This window comes from Vulpes lagopus, chromosome 8, assembly GCF_018345385.1.
Source record: "Vulpes lagopus strain Blue_001 chromosome 8, ASM1834538v1, whole genome shotgun sequence".
Lineage (NCBI taxonomy): Eukaryota > Metazoa > Chordata > Mammalia > Carnivora > Canidae > Vulpes > Vulpes lagopus.
In genome coordinates, this window is record NC_054831.1 from 331,550 (window position 1) to 352,450 (window position 20,901).

At 47.7% G+C, this 20,901-nt stretch overlaps 1 protein-coding gene across 5 annotated transcripts in view; it reads right to left on the bottom strand.

The window, feature by feature from the left end:
- Positions 1-217: 217 nt before the first annotated feature.
- The window catches only part of SEPTIN2 (septin 2), a 33,669-nt gene continuing 12,985 nt past the window's right edge, over positions 218-20,901 (bottom strand). For all 5 annotated transcript variants that reach the window (XM_041766718.1, XM_041766716.1, XM_041766720.1 and 2 more), the window contains 10 exons: positions 14,816-14,902; positions 13,917-14,040; positions 12,986-13,120; positions 12,684-12,801; positions 8,919-9,020; positions 8,384-8,529; positions 6,894-6,977; positions 5,324-5,381; positions 3,822-3,930; positions 218-2,225 (listed from right to left, as the gene is read on the bottom strand). In XM_041766718.1, coding sequence (XP_041622652.1) covers positions 3,829-3,930; positions 5,324-5,381; positions 6,894-6,977; positions 8,384-8,529; positions 8,919-9,020; positions 12,684-12,801; positions 12,986-13,120; positions 13,917-14,040; positions 14,816-14,902 — 956 coding nt within the window. In that variant the 3' untranslated portion in view covers positions 218-2,225; positions 3,822-3,828. The remainder of the gene's footprint in view (positions 2,226-3,821; positions 3,931-5,323; positions 5,382-6,893; positions 6,978-8,383; positions 8,530-8,918; positions 9,021-12,683; positions 12,802-12,985; positions 13,121-13,916; positions 14,041-14,815; positions 14,903-20,901) is intronic.

The window sequence follows — 20,901 nt, forward strand, 5'->3', positions numbered from 1 at the left end:
TTCTTAGCACACGTCTCACTTTACGTAGACGGTCAGATCCCCGCGTTTCTCCCTAGGCTTTATGGCTCTCTTCCGGGCTGGGATCGCCAATGCAAAGTTGGGTACTGAGGTTATTGGTGCAAGTAATTCTTCCTGATTTCCTGCACAGTTGTTCTGCAGGGCTTTGAACCTTTCCCAGAAGATTTCACACCCTCATAAAGAACCAACAACTATCCACTTAATAGCCAAACAATAGTGCTTTATTGATAAAAGGTTAGTTTCAGTGAATACAAAATCGTTGTGTAAAGTAAGTTTTCAAAATACATTTCTATAAGTAAAGATGATCTCTTAGTAAAAGCAATTATCAGGAAAAGTATTTATTTAGATTTGGGCAGGAAAACAAAGGGGGATATAGAAGTGAGACAGTGTGGGTCCACCCCCCCGCACTATGCTTACCAGGTGGCAGCTGGCCCTAGTAGTTTTACTCAAACACACACAGGGCCTTTTACGAGTGTACTTAAAGGCAAATAACCCAACAACTGGCCTTGTACGGAGGTGCTCTAACGTCAGCGAACACTTCCTCCTGGTAGAACTTTGTACACCTGTGCCTAAGCCTAAGGCTGGTGCAACCGTGAGAAGACGAAGTTCCTGGGACACCTGATTGCTGTCTGTAGCCCACCTCCGTGACAAACGTTTCGACCATGTCACTTTATCTTGTCTGACTCAAACAAAAACTCTTCCCATCCTCGGGGGGAGACGGGTGTTTTCTGCATCTCTATTCCTCCTGTTAGAGCAAACTGAAAACACCGCCAGCACCTGCTCCCTTCAGCTCTCCTTTCACCCATCACTTTCTGGGGACCACTTTCCCATTGTCAGTATAAACGCTGAAAATAACAAGCCCTGAGGCCTCAGTGCCCCTTGGACGGAAGGGGAGGGCCAAGGGCGCAGAGCACAGAAGACAGGTCTGATGGGTGGCGCCTAAGCAGTTGGACCATGGGGCAGATTTGAAAGGTCTCTTAGTTTCACCTGGCAGATGGGCAGGTTTGTAGGACATGTAGGGAAGGACACGACGATGGCTAAAAACGGACAACAGTTTCCATATAAAATGCTCGTTATTTGCCTCCTTTCAGAAAACTATTAAAAATTTTAAAGAACCAGTTAAAGGAAAGCCAAATCAGGAAAACCTGGTTGGCATTCAGGCATCATGGGGCCATGAGCCTCAGGCCAGGTCTGGGTTCAGAGGGCATTCCACCAAGGACCCCGACGCTGACGGCTCAGGAAGATCTCGTACACCTGTAGTTACAGAAAGCACATCAGAGTGCTGTAAAAAAAGCATAAAAAAGCTGATTTCTAAATTTTCCTTAAAAAAGTAACTTTTCATGTTAGTTGAGTAAAAATCGTCTATTGGCGCTCTCTGTATGGGTAAGAACGTTGTAATATGAAAACTGGAGTTCACAGACTCTTGCTGTCCACAGCGGAGTATAACCAGCATCAGTGGGGAACGCGACAAAACGTGGTTTGCCGCAGGTTCTCTGCAGAGCAGTTTAAAAAATGACCCAGCATCAGAATCCAGAGACCTCTTAAAATTTGAAGCAAACCACCTGTTTTTAAAAGAGCTATTTTAGTATACACATACCATATTAGATAATTCTATTGTTTTACTTGGTAAAAAAGTAAGTGTGCAGGAGTTAACAGTATTGGATTATAGCAGCAAAACTGGTTTCAGATGTTGTGCTCAAAGCAAAGCAAAGCAGGAGAGAATCTCCATGTTGGTGACCTGGTAAGTAAATGCCCTGCAGACGCCAGCTCACCTCTCTCTATCACTGGGGCCACATCACTAGCACCCAGGCACATGCTGGCTAAATCTGAATGTTCTGGAAATGAAATCAAGAGTGCTCCTCGACAATTATTCAGTTAGGCCAGCCAAATCAGAGAAATTCAATGTTAATTATACATACGGACTGATCCTGGAAATCAGTTCCAACATCAGTGGTTAGTTAAGGTGGAAGAAAAATGAAAATGGAAGGTTCACCTCACAAAATATAAAGTGTAACAAAGCAATGAAATAGAAATGTTAAAAGTACTTCATACAAAACACATCGAAAGTTTAAAAAAAATTAAATTCTCAGGCACAGATACTGTAAAATGTGGATGGGCACCCCCCCTCCAATGATCTCTTGGAAACACGCAGTCGTTGTACTCATGCGGAATGTTCTCTGTATCTTCTGTATCTTGCAAAGTGTCTTCTGGAAAAGCAAAACACAACATAGTTCAATGGAAGTGGCGCAACAATGCTCACTGCTAAGACCATTAACTGCAGTGTTCTCTGTATTAACAAAGGGCACACACAGAGCAGAGGGTTGGCTCCTGTGACCAGAATTATTAAAATCTAAAAGTCATTTATGAGGCTCTTGGGAACCAGAGTACCAGCAAATTGCAGAGTATGCAAAAAAATAACTTCATTGTATCTACCTAAAGTGGAATCTTCATAATTTCAGGGTTGAAGTTTTCAAAAGAGAAGCAGTGAGATCAGAGAAAATGAGCAAACATCTGTCACTCCCTCCTGCCTCAAAGGAGCCCCACTGCTCAGGAGTCCTGTCTCTTTCTAATTCACCAGCCTTTCCCTGCCAGGCGCCTAATCTGCCCCTGCAGAATCAGCCTCATGGGCAGGATCAGCCTCATGGGGTCAGGAGGTACTGACATTTCACCAGTTATACGAGTACAGGCAAATAATTTCACGCCCAGACACAGCATAGCGTCCTCATTAGTGCCGTGTGGACTCAGCACACAATCATCAGGACTGCTCTAAGGTGTTCACAGATGCTGAAAGTAAACCATGAACACTAACTAGCCTGGGTGGGAGGTTATGTGGACACTTCCATTCCAGTAACTACTGGTGACACGGAACATATGTATTTGAAACCTTTCCCCATAAGCCACAAGGGCAGGGGCTTTGTTTGGGCGGTCAACGCTCCCAGCACAGCCCTGCAGATCCTTCTACCCTCGTGTGTCTGTATGGTGCACTCCTGACAGATGCTCCAGGCTCCTTTCCCTCTGTCTCCTCGATCCTGCCCTGTGGCAGCTAAGCCCCAGCTCACTCATGTCCCCATGCCACCTTCCTCCTTTTACAAACATTCTCCTGCCTTTAGGACCAGGCCCCCGCCTGTAGTGGGCTCTGCACCTGCACCCCCAGCTCCCTGGCCCCAGATCTGTGCCTGTGGCCAGTACCGCCCTGGTCTGCCTAGCCCCAAGCGACTCTCTTCCACACAGAGCCTTGGGCCTCCACCCCAGCCCCACAGAGCTGCTTCCTCCTCTGGGAGATGATGACAGCAGTCACCTAGGGGGCTCTGAATGCCCACCTGTCCACAGGACAGAGGGAAGTAGACAATTGTCTTTTCCTGGTCCCAGGTCTCTGGTGTCTGCAGATTCCCTTCAAACAAGAGGGCCTGTGCACACCAGGCCAGACATCTCCATGACTCACTGACTGTGGAGGGGACAAGCACAGCTGTGGCGAATGGTGGGAAGTCAGCAGTCCCCTTGAGGTCCCTGGCCCATCTTTGGTCTGCATAACCCGTTTTAAATAACACTTGCAAAATTCTCTCAATTGTATGACTAATAAATTTAATTTGTCTTCATTAATCGTACTTGTAAGCTCAGGTAAAAAAAGAAAGTCTTTACTAGACAGGCAGAGCTGAGAAGCGTCGATTTTATAAATGCCCAGTCTCCTTAAATGCTAGTGATAGAGTTAAAGAGCTTCAAAATGTAAGATGTTAGACCGAAGGAAGTGCCTGTCGTGACGTTACGCTGGGGCGTCTATGAGCACCCCGCTTCCTAGGCCTTACCGTGATCTTACACGTGGTGCCCGTGGACCCCACCGTCAGCATCCCCACCCTGCATCTGCAGCTGCATCTGAGCCTGCATCCTTGCGATCATCTCCTGCATGCGGCGGAGCTGTGGGCACAGGACACAGGGACACGTTACTGGGTCTCTTTCTGGGTGTTCTTTGAGTCCCAAAATTTCAACTTCAATACTTTCCCAAAACATGACAAAGAGTTAACACACAAAGAACTCCTACGAATCAGTAAAAGAACAAACAATAGAAAAACTAAGCAAATGATAAAATACAATTCAAATAAGAAGAAACAGAAATTACCAACAAACAGAAGAATTAGGAAAGAGAATAGGAGATGCTGTTTAGCCTAAAAGGTGGGAAAGAGGCTGCCACTCCCTGGTGGGGAGGGGGCCTGGGGCTTCCCCACGAGGCGGCAAGGCCCCCGCTGTTCCACATGGTGGATGCACCTCCTCTGCTACCCTCTTCAGGTTTTCATCACTACAGTTTCCACTCGTTTGGAACGGCCTCCAGGCACACGTTATAAAAAATACTGACCTCAATTTTCTTCAAATAACTTTGTGGTCATGCTTTTTTAACATTTAAGTACTTTAATCCAAATTGAATTAATTTGTCCGAAGAAGTGAATTTTATTTTCGTTTCTCAAAGACTGGCCTATTTGAGGATTTCCCAGATATGCTTGGATTCCTCAGCTCTAACAGACCCCAATGCCACCTCTACCAGATGCTTTTCCATATTTCGGACCCACTTCTAGACATGGATTTTATCAGCCCATCACGCCTGTGCCACACTCTGGATTTCTTTTTTTAAAGACTTATTTATTCATGAGAAACATAGAAAGAGAGACAGAAGCAGGCCCCTGGCAGGGAGACCAATGGGGGACTCGATCCCAGGACCCGGGACCATGCCCTGAGCCAGATCTCAACCACTGAGCCACCCAGGCGCCCCACACCCTCTGGATTTCTAGGAGCTAACCCTCGCTCTCCCCAAGAAGAACTTTGCAAACCAGACCACTGTGCAGGAATGGAGTTCAGTTCAGAGGGAACTGTGATCTCTGCAATTAAAGTCTTGCCTACAGTCATGTGTCCATTTGCATTTTGAAAATTGTTTTCAGTAGGGTTTTCTAGTTTCTTCTCCATATAAGTCCCGCACATTTCTTAAATTTTTATTAATGGATGTAAATGGCAGTTTCTTCCTTTATATTTTCCAATTCATTATTGTCTATGTATGGGAAAACGACCATATTTTGAATACTTTACTAAATTAGTAAATTCACTAGGCTTCTAGGACTAACATCACTAAATGTGCACTAGCCCAAATTCTTCCCACTAAATGGCTGGACAGCAAATGGTAATACATGGAAAGCAATATCCATACTATACACAGGTATATACAAAATAAAATAGATTCTGTGTAATATATTTCTTAAAAATATAAGAAAGGAAAACTGTAACGCTCTGTGCACACACACCACCAATATGCCTCTCTACCTACCTCTGCTTCCTTCTCCAGCAGGATCTGATCTTTATTCATGTCCTCATTTTCTACTTTTCTAGGAGTTAAAAGAAATTACAATTACAATATTGTAACAAATTTAGGTGGTTATTTCTGATGACAAATATCCAAAGTAAAACTGGACTTTACATTTCTGAGAAAAATATTTAAAATTACTTATCTATCACTTTTCGGATTAACATGAATAAATAAGAAAGAAAGATAAAAAAAAGCACATCACAAGATGGTGAATTTGAGAAACTTCTCTAACTCCAAACGGGGACTGACACCCTCGTCTTCACTTACTGGAGGAGTAGCAGCTGCCATCAGGAAAACACTGTTTTAATTTAAGTCCTTCTTAATGGACACAGGCTGTGACGGCCGCTGAGCAGTGAGGACACAGCTCTTCATGAGCGCATGCTTTGCTTCCTCATCAGCCTCTAAAACCTTACTTAATATCTGGTCCCCAAGTAAACAACACAGTAAAGCAAGCCTTAACGTTCACCCGAATACATACACAAATCCACCAGACTTCAAAAATGTGAATATTGTAACACACTGTAGTACAGCCAGGCCCCTTGTGTGTGGTTTCAGGGACCTGTGCTCGGCCGTGGTCCGAAGGCACATGATCCTCCTGAAGTGCCGCCAGAAGGTCAGCAGGAACCGAGCTCTGCATCACAGTGCCTACGTCACTGCCCTCACTTCACCTCACCATGTGGGCATTCTAACATCTCACATCATCACAGGAAGAGGGGTGAATGCAGGGCAAGAAGAGATTTTGAGAGAGACAGACCACAATCACGTGACTCTGATTATACTCTATCGCTGTAACTGTTTGCTTTTATTATTGCTGCTGTTAACCTCTTACCTGTGCCTGATTTATAAATGCAACTTTATTGGAGACGTGTATATACAGGAAATGGGTGTGTGTGTGTGTGTGTGTGTGTGTGTGTGTATAAAGTTGGACAGCCTCGCCTCTTCCAAGCCACCCACTGAGGGTCACTCCTCGGACCACTCCTGTGGATCAAGTGTGTGGAATCAACTCTTGTGCAGAAAATTCTTGCTATAAATGATGCAGGAGGTCACTTATCTGATCCCTAAGCTAAGCAGAGATGTGGTGTGATCAAACATAAATCAGGTCACAAAACACAGATCTCAAATAAAACCTATAAGATGGTGACGGAGGAAAGGCGAGGGCAGCAGGGTGCATCTGTGCTGACCAGAGAGCTGCATTTCTTTCTTTCTTTCTTTTTTTTTTTTTGAGACCTGCATTTCTTAATGCCAGTAAGTCTGTCCTCATTTAGACAGAGCGATGCGCTTGAGACCAGTCTCTGGTCTTTACACCTAGGGCTGTTCTCTGCACGCAGATGGTCAAAGCTACGTTCAACAGGTTAAAAAAAGCACGACACAATTACATTAGCAGCAAGTACCTGGTAACAGCTTCTGAGTAGGAAACCAAATCATGTGGCTTACAGTCAAGAAGGGCCAGTAGGACAGGAAGAAGGAGGGACAGTGTGGCTCTGTGACACAACACAGACAGAGGGGGACTGCACGAGGTGGGGGCAACAACCTGCCGCCTCTCTTGAGCCTCTCAGAACGGAAGTTTTCGTAGTGAAGGTCCTGGGTCACTTCCTGGAGATCCTGCATGTGGGTGCTGAAAGACAGAAGGGCACGGCAAGGCCAGCCGTGTGTGGGAGCCTCTGCAGGGAGAAGCACCAGTACCCCCAACCCTACCCGAGACCTGCGCAATTGTCCACAAAGTTGCTGCAGTTTCAGCTACAGGGCTGAAGCTGTGCAGCAGTCTGTCTCCTCCCTCCCACAGCCAACAAGCAGAAGCCCAGCCCACAGCACCAGGCACTGCCAAGCTCCGCATGAGGCCGTCACCAGTGCACAGAGGTACAGATTTCAGCGGGTCCTTTTAGGTAAACAATGTCTGTTTTAGGTAAACGAGAACATACTTTCCTCAGAGAGCTTATGAAAAACGTGCAATTTAAATACTCTTGACTTCTCAAGATGAAAGAATTGAGTAGTTTAAGCTATGGAAAAGACGATCAAAGTATTAATATTTTGGATAAACTAGAAATAGCACTTTGAACCTTCTAATCATATCAGAAAACATTCCTAATTTTCTTGGCTCAGCTTTTTCAAATACTTAAATAGTCAAGAATGAGTACAGATAACACATTCCTGTCTGCTCAGAATGTAGGGAAACGGAGTGATGGCTGAGGGCTGGCGTGCTGTCCCCCACTCTAAGAAACACCACGCACAGGAGGGGCTCCATCTGTACCTCCGAGACAGCAGCGGGACCATAAGGACCCGTCCCTAGGCTCCTGTGAGGTGAAGGAATTCTATTTGATAAAGCTTAGTTAATTGTAGCTCCCGTGCTTTCTGTTCACTAAAAATTGCTAAACTAAGACATACACTTCAATTAGCTTATACATCAATTTTTAGTTACTCAGAATTTACCTAGATTGTCCATTCTTTGATGGATTAAAGGGCTTTTAGGTTGTAGCAATACCCTTTCTTCTAGCCTCTTGATTAAAGAATAACAGCAACCGCGCTTATGTCACTAAATATGAACTTTACTTTTTAGAGGAAAACGTGGGTTTCTGCAGTGAGGTCTGTTGCAGGTGCTAAGAACGCACTGAAGAACGTCAGCGCAGCCCGGGGCGGACCTGGAGCGGTAGCGTGTTTCAGCCGGGAGTGCAGAAGCTGCCCTGCAGCCAGCCTGAACATCTGCCCCCAGCGCAGGAGGCGTCCCATGTTTGGTGCGGCCGCTCCACAGTTTAGACCCGGTCTATGTTCAGTGTCAAGAGAGCTGGGAGACTAGGGAGGAGGGTGTGCTAACCTCGAGAGGGACAGGCGGGTTCGGCAGCGTAAGTCACCAAGAGCCCCCGGGAGGGTCCCCGCAGGGAGGGCCCGCCTCAACGGGCTGCAGCAGCCCTGCTATGCAAGTACCACGGCACTGGCAGCTGTCCTCTGAGGCTGGGCACACCCTGCTGTCCGAAAGCTCTGCTCTCGGCGCCAGGCTGCCCTGACAGGAATGCACGGGGGTCTTACATGAGCATTGTCCGCAGCTTCAGGAAGTCGTTGTGCTCCGGGTTCTCCACCTCCACAACACCCCACGGGTACAGGCGGCCTCTGACCTTCTTGCCCTTGGCTTCAATCAGCTGATTGGATCCAACCACAGAGAACGGGATACTGGCCTAGAAAGAGACACACAAGGTAGAGGGGCTCCACACACGGAACCCGACTTTCGCGGTGAACACGAGAACCCAGGCACAGACTGTGTGCACTGCTGCGTACTACGTGCCTCCCTGGAAAGCTAACGGTATCGAACATTTTACTAAGAAGTAACAAGTATTTTTTGCATGGAAACAAGGATATGAAAGCAGATTAAACACGTAATACGATTTCTAAACCTTAGGGGACAGCTATGTCCAAATATATTTTTAGCAAAAATACGATTGCAACTGAACCTACCAGATGATCTCTCAAAGGCCAGCCTTCCAAGATGGGACCTTTGCCAACTCTTTCTACGGTGCTGATGACAGCAACAGGTGACTGGTGCTGGGTACCCGGCGACTGCTCTTACCTTGAGAAGTCTGGTCTGCTCTTTAAAGTCCTCATCTTCATCTGATTCTGCATCAGGTAAGTGGTAGATTTTGATGTTATGTTCTTCAATTTCATCCAGAATCTGAAAGAAATGACAAACCAGGAGCAACCTTACCAAACCACATGATATTTCAATCAAGCCCAACTATTAAAAATATATCAGAATTATCCAAATGTCAATACAGAATCAAGTTGATTACTGATTTTCAAATAATTTTAGAAACTATTAGAGAAGTATTTATGCTTGCATCGAGGGGTCCACTGTCCAGAGTAAACAGCAGTGCACCACCTTTCACATATAACGTGGCAGATGAACAACTCCAGGAGCGCCACTGAGAAAGCACACCACAAGCAGCCTCGGAACACCACATGCCAGACGCTGCAGGCGCCAGGAGAGCCACAAGCATCACCCGAGGTGTCAGACAGGCAGCTTCCGAGGACTGAGGAGGGAGAGGTACTTGGGGACCAATCCTGTTGAGGCTCAGAGGAGAGGACACCCAGAGTATGTTTCAGGAATAAGAAATAGAGGATGGCTAGAAAGTGAGCCTTCCAGTTGGGTAAGACGGAGGGACACCTGGAGTTACCAAGGGGAGCGTTCTCTGAACGCCAGGCTGGGCTCTGGGTTTTATTCAATAGGCAAAAGGTGTCAGCAGTAGAGCCACACGCTCCAACCAACCAGGTACGAGAGTGACCCAAAATCTGGGCTCGAACTGAAGGAACCAGTGGTGCAGCAGCTGTGCCCAGCCCCCAAGCACCCTCCGCGCTGGGCACTCCAGCAGGTGCAGGCAGGCTGGGGCTCCACGTCCTCTGCGGGATCCTGGGCCCCAAGGACATACCCCAAGTCAGCACAAATATACCTGCTTTAAACCCTCATCTGGCAATGGTTCTTCCTAATGGGAACTCTCAGGCCTTCATGATCAAAGATGTCAGACTTAACATGCTGTGGGCACTAATCCGGGATTCATGAAGAGGTCCTTCTCCCTCTTCCTAATATCCCTTACCTTCCAACCTGACCATGTCCTCTCAACATCCCCATTCACAGTGGAGGCTAGGAGCCATCTCACCCGTGGGGAAGTTAGGCAGTAAAGCAGGAACCTGCTGCATCTCTTTCCCTTTCCGGCCCGTTACCCGTCCCTGCTAGCCACATTTCCTCCACTCTGGCCCCATCGTGCAGGGCTTACATTGAGGATGAGAATCGAGCTGAGAAATTAGTCATATACAGGCTACTTTGAGTTGGAAAAGAAGAAAAACAAAGTAATGAATCAAAACAACCACACATTTCTTTGGGCAACAGCACCAAAGATGGGCCCAGGTAAGGAGCCAGAGAAGCTGGGAGACAAGCTCAGGAGTGGGGAAGAGGAGACACTTGTTTACATACAGAATTCACATGCAAAAGAAGATTCTCAGAGGGATACAAGAAGCCACAGGAGTTGATATGATCAAAACAAGAACAAGTGATGCTGACATTCAGGGGCTAGGCAGACAAGTGATACAACAGGCAGGAACACAAGTCTTCCAAAAGCACAGCAAACGCCACTGCTGAGGCCTGAGGTTGGTGGAGGGCCCGCTGCCTGAGCCCCAGAGAGGACAGCTGCTGCTGGACAAGGAGTCAGAGATGAAGGAGAGGGCAGGAAATGACGCCAGGAAGCACAGGACCAAAGCGGATCTGCCAGAGGTTGTTTCAGATTAGGGAGTGGGGGTATACGGGAGGCACAGGGGAGAAACCAGATAACGAGACGGGAGGAGGGAGGCCCAAGATGAGCGTGGCAAGGGCAACACAGGATTTCAATTCATCTCAGACTCTGAGTTCCAGACACAGGATTCGAGATGGGCGTACAAAACCTCCTGGCTCTGACCCCAGCTCCCCTGCCTTTCTGAAACCCAGCGTAGTTCCCGTAAGTGGGCTTTATTAAAATACGTCCTGTCAAGCACAAACATGGCCAAGCTTTCGGGGGCTCTCCCAAAGGCCTGGGTATCTCCTAAAAGGCTGGCAGGCACTGAGACAACAGGGGAAAAGGCTGAGAAACGTGCATGCATAGAACTGAAGAACTCTACCAGGACAGGAGACATCAAGGACAATGTGGAAACGCGAAAATCAAAACTAGGCCTAAAAACATAATGCCCGGGCAGCCCCGGTGGCTCAGCGGTTTAGCGCCACCTTCAGCCCAGGGCGTGATCCTGGAGCCCCGGGATCGAGTCCCACGTTGGGCTCCCTGCACGGAGCCTGCTTCTCCCTCTGCCTGTGTCTCTACCCCCGCCCCCCGCCCCCACCGTCTCTCATGGGTGAATAAATAAAATCTTAAAAAAAACAAAACAAAACAAAAAAACATAATGCCCATAAGTCAATAAAAAAGCAACAAATGCAATAGCACAGGCCACCCTGCACTCACATCAGCAACCGGGAAACACAAACAGAAACCAGACACCACGTCCCACTTCTAGATGAGAGATGCTCCAGAAACCTGGTGACACACCCAGGTTGGTTCCAGGGGGCACAGCACGGAAGCTCACAACACTGCTTTGAGAATGTAAGTCACAAACTTGTCTTGAGAGAAATTCCAACTTTAAATGCCCATCTTTCAACACTTAAGATGCCCATCAATTTCCTTTCTAAGAACTTGTCTGACTTAAACAACAATGAGAAGACAGACAGGTGCCTACTCTGCGCCAGGTAGTGTTCTAAACTCTTGGAACATACAAGTGAGCTAAGCAAAGATCCCTGATGCCAGGAATTGAGGGGCAAGGGTGGGAGGACCAACAGACACACTGAAGAAACATTCTGTGTGTGCTGGGAGTGCTCCTGGCTGGGAGTATGTATGTGTGTTGCTCTGAGCTGAGTAAGTGTGTGGGGGAGTGTTTTCTGTGTGGCTGAGAATTCTTAGAAAGTCAAATGGCAGAGTAAGATGTATGCTATGGTCCCATTCTATAAAAACAACATAAACAAACTCTGCTCTAGAAGGGTAAGTACGTAACTGTTAATAACTACTGCTTTTACGGATAATGAAAAGAACTTTTGGGGTGCCTGGGTGGCTTAGACGGTTCAGGGTTGGATTCTTGATTTCAGCTCAGGTTGTGATCCTTCAGGGTTGTAGGATCGAGCCGTGTTGGGTTCCACGCTGGGCATGGGGTCTGCCTGGGATTCTGGGTCTACCCGCTGCCCCTGTTCATGCTCTCTCTCAGAAACATAAACAACTTTTATTTGTAGTATTTAGCACGTGAGCTCGGACTTTCTTAATAAGCATACAAATAAAAACAGGCAAATAATTAAAAAAATATGTAACAAAGAGCCCACAAAGAGGCTTTATAGGATAGCAGAGAAAAAAAGCACCAGAGACCAACAGCAGCATATGGCTGCTGGGAGGTGGGGGCACTCAGGCTGGCGGATGGACGAGGGTCAAAACACAGGCCCTTTAGGACGAGTACAACTAATACATATCCCTAAACGGATTGTTCGTGGTAGCATGTTTTGATAAACAGAACTTCACCGAGACGATCACTCTCTCCCACACTCACGTTATTCACCTAGCACGTGCGGTCCCCTCTCCTCGTTGAGGGCGTTCTTGGGGAGGGAGAATTACTAAGAGTAAGACCTCGATACCTTTGTACGGGGAGCAGATCAACAACCTACAAGTGTTAGGTGTTCTTGAGAAACCATCAGACTCTCCACCTGCTCCCCCACATCTCAGACACACGCGTCCTCTTGCCGGCGCCCGGCCCTCTGCTGCCCCGAGTAGAAAGCACGTACTCTTTTCTTCAAGCGCTCCCGCTCCTTCAGGGTGAGGGTGTCAGCTTTGGCAATGACGGGCACGATGTTCACCTTATTGTGTATTGCCTTCATGAATGCGACGTCTAAGGGCTTAAGTCTGAAAGGAATGAGACAGTGCCAGGAATTCAGGGGAAGAACGGGGAAATCACACATTTCTGTTCTCTCAAAATTACCTCGCTTCTTACGTTAAAATATGCAATCTGGGGGAAGCAGTCAACCCATCAAGTAAAAAGGAAATTCTAAGTATGTGTGGGTTTCCATGGCGAGCGGTCCACACTTACCCATGTCCAAAGGGTGAGATGAAGTAAAAGCAGCAGTGCACCCTGTTATCGATGATGTGCCGCCGGTTCAAACCACTCTCGTCATGCAGGTACCGTTCAAACTGCTCGTCGATGTAGGAGATGATTGTCTTGAAACTGTGAGAAACATAAACACTGCTAACGACGGAATACAAAAGGCAGACAGCGCGTAGCTTCAAAGACCAGCGTTTCTTCTGTTCCCTGCCTCCTTACCAAATATAATCTGATAACTCATTTATAAGATGGGCTGGAAAACGGACTCCTACGCTTGGGAAGATGGAGGTTTCTGGAAGCATGCCAAGCATCACTTCCCCCACACGGCGGGGGGAGTGTGTCAAAGGCCTGAACGGAACCGTTCAAAGCACCTGAGGTGACTGAGCGGACAGAGGGCCGCCAGCTCACACAAGGACCGTGACTGACTGCACAGAGGACGGGGCGGCAGGAGAGTGCTGGGTGGGTAAGGAAGGAGACGGGAGGCCTTCCCTGGCCTCCCCTTTCCTCCTCACATGCTGGCAAGCTGGTGCTCTCCGCTAAGAGCCCACAGTGCCTACCATGACTGAGGTCCTCTCTGCGGTACAGGGGGCACAGCGCTCTTCTACCTGTAGGTCCCCTTACTTGGGCTAATGATGTCAAGGACCAAGTCTCTAAGAGAAAGGACTACGTCATAATCCTCTCCATTGGCCACGGTTCTTTCAGATCATAGTGTTTCACTTATACCAGCAGTTGAAGGATAGTTGGCTCTAAAAAGAAAAAATACCCGTTCTGTGTGAAACTCCTCACTGAAGATGTTATAGTTTCACTGCCTTATTACACAGCTGCCTCAGACCCACTCATCACCCGTAACGCTGTGGAACGTGAATGCGTCAGAACGACCACCAGCACTTGCAGGGCTGCATGTCCCCGGAGGCCGTACCAGTCCCTGCAGTTGATGGCATCCCCGTAGCCAGGCGTGTCCACCACTGTCAAGCGCAGTTTGACCCCTCGCTCCTCAATCTCCACAGTCGAAGCCTCAATCTGGACAGTTCTTTCAATTTTCTCTAAAAAAGAAACAAACTTCATAAGAAAATATACCTAGTAATTAACCCAGTTTTCAAAGAGGAGAGATGACCTGTTACTTTCTTACTCAGAAACAAATGACTGAGAACTTCATGACCCTCTTGGAGGATGGTTCTCAGAGGTTCACACAAGGACTGTGTACAAACGATCCCCGACCTGGCAAGGAAACCTGGCAGCTAAGATTAAACGGTGGCTTGGGAGGGCTAAAATGCCAATATTGAAAATCATGACCTCCGTTGCTGAGATAGAGAGTAATTTATGAATTTATTTAAAAACTGACTTCAAAGTTCCTATGAGCGGGCTCCACACGCCAGCCTGTGGCGGCGCAGGGCCTGGGCTCCGACCGCGTGTGCTAACCCACGCACCCCAGGAACGTCCCTGGATGCACCGCAGCGCTCCCACCACAGGCGAGGAGGGCACACACCTCCCACGGCAATCAGCTACGCAGACAACTCTTTTCAGGAGAAAACATGTTGCCTTGATCCTCCCATCAAACATAATACAGGCAGAAACTACTTCCATTACTTGACGGCAAAAGGAAACCAGCTTGGAGAGGATGGCCCTGCGGATTCATGCTCAGGGTCCACAAGCAGGATCCTAGGGCTGCAGGTGCAACCCCTTTCCCGACCAGAAGAACGTTGTGCTTGTGTTTACAGCAGAACAGAAGCACAAGGCTGAGGCTGAGGCAAAAACATCAATGCTGTGCTCTGTGGTCCCGCAGAGAACTACGTGTACTGCAGAATAGGGCTCTTGTACCTGCGGCTCCAGGTATGATTCTTTCTGGGTAGAGATCAGTCAGGAATAGGCTGTTTATGAGAGTTGATTTTCCTAGACCCGATTCACCTTTAAATGAAAATGAAAACATTGTCACAACATGACCCATAGGACATGGTAACCTACTGATTCACGGGAGGCCTAGCTCGAGGCTAAGTGCCTCACACACGTCATTGTCTACACTCCACACGACCACTACCACTTTGGTATGACTCTCCTCACTTCATCAATGGGGAAATGGGTGCTCCAAGGTTAGTAACTTGCCTTTGCTCAGACAGCTATCCAGAGCACGGCCTTGATTTGAACCCAGGCCTATCAGTCTCCAGAATTCCCACACAGTAAGATCAGAAACACACTCTTAGTTCTTCACGAAGGCGTGGAATGGACTTTAGCGGTGGGTCTTTATTTTTTGATGAATAGAATACAAAGTTTTCAGTGATGATTTTTGCTAACCGTGAAAGTGAGCACATTTTCAGAAAACTGAACACATCAAACCATGTCAACAGCACTCTGACTTGCCAAACCGTGGGAAGTGGAAACGGAACAGATGCCCAACACTGCCCTCTAGTCTGCAGCCTCCCTCCTGTCACTGAGGCGAAGCAGGCCACCTCTCCCCCTCTCCTGCTCGCACACACATGCCCCGCCACTGCTGTCTCATGTCAGACAACCTGCCCGCTCAACACTGTTGAGTGTGTAGGACCAATTAAGAAAACACATACTCACTGCAGAATGTAATGAGTTAAGAATTCTTCAACTACTGGGGCACCCGGGTGGCTCAGCGACTGAGCGCCTGCCTTCAGCTCAGGGTGTGACCCCGGGGTCCTGGGGTCAAGTCTTGCGTGGGGTTCCCTGCGGGGAGCCTGCCTCTCCCCAGGTCTTATACATTCTAGGAAGCATGCACAGATTCCACCGTTTCACTGCCGGCCATTCACTAAGGCCAAGTTCTGCAAGGAGAAGTGCTTCTGCACTCAGTGCCTGACTGTCCCCTGATCCCCTCGGTTTTAATCTCCTTCTGCCCAGTCCTGCACCGCATGTGGAAGGGACACACATCTGTTTTAAATATCATTATTTCTGGGAAAATGAAGAACAAGAGTGAATTCGAAATGTGTAGACATACAGAATGAGGACTCTGCTTTAACTAGATCGTAACTTTCCTATGTGGAAAGGAGTATCAAAAGGACAAAACCAGAATTACATGTTGAACATGTCCAAATAGGAGAACACCAAATTATCCTTTTAATAAACTGCCTAGCAACGTCCCCTTACGTTTTTATCACACAATGAGGAGATTTTAACAAATAAGCGCTCAGTCCTTTTGTGTGCCTGGCCCAGGTCCAGGCTCTGGGACACGAGAAAGACCAGAGTAGCTAAATCCCTGCTCCCGTGCAGCCTGTGGGTCCAGTGGGAGAGAGGACAAGTAAGCAAAGTCACTCTGTCAAGGACAAGGTGGTGACAGATGTGGGTGATGAAGCTGAAAGGGACCAGGGCACAGAAGACACCTCAACAGAGGTATGTGAGTTTCTTTTTTAAAAAGTAGTGATACGGGATCCCTGGGTGGCGCAGCGGTTTGGCGCCTGCCTTTGGCCCGGGGCGCAATCCTGGAGACCCGGGATCGAATCCCACGTCGGGCTCCCGGTGCATGGAGCCTGCTTCTCCCTCTGCCTATGTCTCTGCTTCTCTCTCTCTCACTGTGTGCCTATCATAAATAAATAAAATTAAAAAAAAAAATTAAAAAAAAAAAAAAAAAAAAAAAAAAAAGTAGTGATACTCCAGTGGTTGATTCTGAACTATAAATCTTCATTTAAAAGGTGGAAGTATCTTCACTTGGAATGACCTTCAGACACCTAGAAGTAATAGAGTCATTAACTCAGAACGTGCTGCTACACTTGGGCTGAATCTGTGGGCGGCTGGCTTTGTGACTGCACATCACCAGTACCTCCGTCCCAAGGGAGTGTCTCAGGTGCCTTTACATGGGGGACACAGGACTCAAGAGAAGATCTGGAGCGTAGGCCCACGGCACGGGACGCACCAGGCTCAGCACCCTTCCGCAGCAGTCCTGTGGAGGAGGTGACAGCGAAGGCTGACTGGCCTGGGAGGGATCCGGGTTTACAAAATGGCTCGTGTTTCCACCAACCAGGGAGAAAGACCCGGCATCAGGCACAAGGTGGCGCCACCATATGAAAAACACGTGCAGGTGACAAAGGTGAGCTTCATTTTACAACTGTATTCTCAAATCCTATTAGGCAAAAGGTCCCAGAAGCTTCCAATTAAAACGGAGGCTAAACTCCCCTTGCGCCCCACCCCAAACGTAGGCCCTACCAAAACAAAACAAAACCCACAACTCTCCAACACGGGGCCCTTCACATCTTTACTTCTGAATTTTATCCAATACAACATGCTCTTTCACACACGGCGCAGCCAGAGCCATTTCGGGGGGGGGGGCCCCCGGGGGGCAGCATCCGACGCGGTCCCCAGAGCCGGGCGCCGCTGAGGAGGTGCCACTTCACGGGAAAAGGACACTCAGGCAGGCCCTGCGCAGCTCACAGTGCCCGTCCCAGGTGCAGGCGCCCTCAGGAAGCGGTGCCCAGAACGCGACTGCGCAGTTTCAGAGCACGTGAACCTGCGAGGACATGGGCATATTTTTGCTGGAAGGTCAGTTTTCATTTTCTTAGCTTAGTTCCCAAGTTCTGTGTTCACTCCGTAGCCCCTTGTGAATTTGGCCACCCTAACCGACCTATGGACTTTCTACGAGGGCATGTATTTCCACAATACATTTTCTAATTTTAACCTTGCTTTTCTTGTGAATAGAGCCATCACCCACATAATGGTGGAAGACTGGAAACCTGTTATAAACCACCACCAACTACGACCATTTGACCAGACTTCAGCAGCAGCATGTTCCCTCACAAGTAACCCACCACCTGACCTCTGTCCTTGAAGTCTTTTTTTTGTTTGTTTTTTAAGATTTTATTTATTTATTCATGAGAGACTCAGAGACACAGGCAGAGGGAGAAGCAGGCTCCCTGCGAGGAGCCCGACGTGGGACTCGACCCAGGACCCTGGGGTCACGCCCTGGGCTGAAGGCAGACGCTCAAGCCCTGAGCCCCCCCGGGTGTCCCAAGTTACTGTTGGTCCCTACCCAGCTCACCCTTAACCCCCTATCTGCTTTACTTCAAGCCCACATTACTGAGGTGTAACTTACACACACCCCAGCTCAAGGGTTACCTGCACTCGTGCGAACTGTACTGATGGGTTAGTTGGACAAAGTACCACTCAGGTAAACTCCACCCAAGACAAAGATCTCCGTGCCACCAGAGCGCCTCTGCAGAAGTCCGTCAGCTTCACCCCTCTGGCATCACGTACCAACCTTTCTGTCCCTACAGATTGGTCTGGATTATCCTAGGACTTCATATACACAGGATCACGCAGCCTGCCTTCTTGTGTCTGGCTGCTTCTGCTCAGCCAATTAGCTCTGGAGATTCACCCACGCTGCTGCACCTAGCAGCAGCCCGGTTTCTTTGGATGCCTAGCACTCTTCCCTGATATGGACACACCACAATGTGCTGACCCACCCTCCTGCGGGACACCTGCGTTAAGTCCAACTGGAGCTACTACAGGAAGAGTGGCGATGAACATCCATCAACAGTCTCTGTGGACATGCTATCATTTCTCCTGGGTGACCACGCAGAACGGGAACTGTCAAGTTACACGGGAATTGCCAAGAAAGCACCAAACTGGTTTCCAAAGTGGCTGCATCACTTTATATCCTCACCAGCCAGCAGGAGAGTTGCAGTTGTCCATATCCTTGCTACCACGTGGGCTGCCAGACTCTGAGTGTGTGAGGGCATCTCGTGGGGCAGTGTGCATTTTCCCTGATGACTGAGGATGCTGCGTGTGTCCTGGCCACTCAGCATCTCCTTGTGGCCCTTTTCTGTCACTGGGGAGTGTGCCTATCTGACTAAACTTCCTCGAGGGAACTGTGGTGGAGAGGGTGAAGGAGGGCTTCATGGTCACCATCTGCCACATGACCATCTCCGTTACAGTGCGAGCTGCAAAACGACCCAGCTTTCCCCCTCTGCATCACCTTGGCACCTCTGCCAACTCAGCTGACCGTGTGCACGTGGGTCTACTTTGGGCTGTTATTCTCGTCAGTGGATTTCGACGTCTACCCTTACCACACTGAGGTTCCTGCTGGTACGTCTTGAAATCAGACAGCAATAGTCCTCTACGTGGTTTTGTCTATTCTAGGCCCTCTGCACTCACTGCTTACACTTCAGAATCAGATTGTCCATCTCTATTTTTAAAAAGCCTGGTGTGTGGTGTCTGGATGGATCAGTTGCTGAAGTGTCTGCCTTCAGCACAGGTCATGATCTCGGGGTCCTGGGATCCAGCCCAAGTCAGACTCCCTGCTCTGCCTCCTGCTTGTACTTGCTCTCTCTCTCAAATAAATATTAAAAAATAAAACAAATCAATTAACCCCAGTGTGACGTTGGCTGGCATTGTGTTGACCTACGATCACTCTCAGGGCACAAGGACACCATCATGGGCACTCCTGGCACACTGGCAGCTCTCCGGCTTACATGACCTTGTTTCTCTCAGCCATGTCGTCACGTTGTCAGCGAAGGTCACACACACATTTTGCTACCTTACCCTCAGCAGTGCACACTTCTTATGTTACGATAAATGATACTGTTTTTTGCAGTGTTTTTATTACTATTGTTTTTGATAGTCTTTTCAAGGTCATTTAAAAATAACCTGTTGGTAATAATCAGAAATCAAGCTTATTTTTGTGTACTGATCAGAACCTGTAATCTTGATAAAATTCACTTCATTAGACCTAGTAGTTTGGGAATTCCTTAGAATTAACCGACACAGTCATTTCACTTGTAATTAAGAATGTTCTAAAAAAAAAAAAAAAAAAAGAATGTTCTACTTTTTTTTCATGTGAAAGAGTAACACTATAGGTTTTTAGAATATACTCAATCAAGTTGAGAAAACTTCCTTTTATTTGTAGATTACTAATTTTTAGAATCTTTAATGGGTTATGAATTGTTACAACTGTATGTTTTAGATGACCACATGAATTTCCCCTTTAGAACCATGGGAACTGGGGTGCCTGAGTGGCTCAGTCAGTTATGCGTCTGCCTTTGGCTCAAGTCATGGTCCCAGGGTCCTGGGATCTAATCCCACATTGGGTTCTCTGCTCCGTGGGGTCTGCTTCTCCCACTCCCTCCTCCCCCTGCTCATGCTGTCTCTCTCTCCAAAAAAAAAAAAAAAAAAAAAAAGCACCATTGAAACTGGAGTTTCCAATGTTAAACCACACGCTCTTGAGATAAACCCCACTTGTTAGGACATATAGTCAACTTTACCTCAAACATGTGCCTCGAAGGTGAGAATTTGTTCCAACAAAACTGATGTGTTAAGAGAACAATTTCAACATAAGAGTAACGTTGCATCTCCCTATGTGTGATCTCACTCATGACCAAACAGGTGAACACAAAGACCAGACCCAGCAGAACCAAGCCATGGAAGCATACTCCCCTAGGTGCACCCCTTGGCTCCCAGCAACCTCAGTTCAGCGGGGACCATGGGCCATACCCACTCACCTCTCCCGACACAGCTTCCCATCCATCTGCACCCAGCCCTCCTTCCACCATTTCCTGCACTCGCCCACTCTGGCAAACTTTAGGGACTAGTCAACCCACGATGCTTCTACTTGGCATAGTATATGGTATTTTAACCAATTAACACGTTAGAATCATTTCTATTCCATTCCTCTCTCTCTTCCAAATGTGCCACTGAAGCAGCTTTAGAGTCTTGTGCCCCCATTTTCTTCAGAAGCCAGTGGTTTCAATTGCATTGTTGCATAACGTTTTTAAGGAACATATGTACATTGTATGATAGCAGAACTGACTGTATTAAGCATTTTTATATATTGCTGGCCTTGCCAAAATTTTATTGAGATGTCTGTGTCTATGCTCATTAAGATTTAGCCTGTATTTTTCTCATTATTGAGTCCAGGATAATGCTGGCCTATAAAACACTCTCGCCATGAAGAGTAGCTTTGG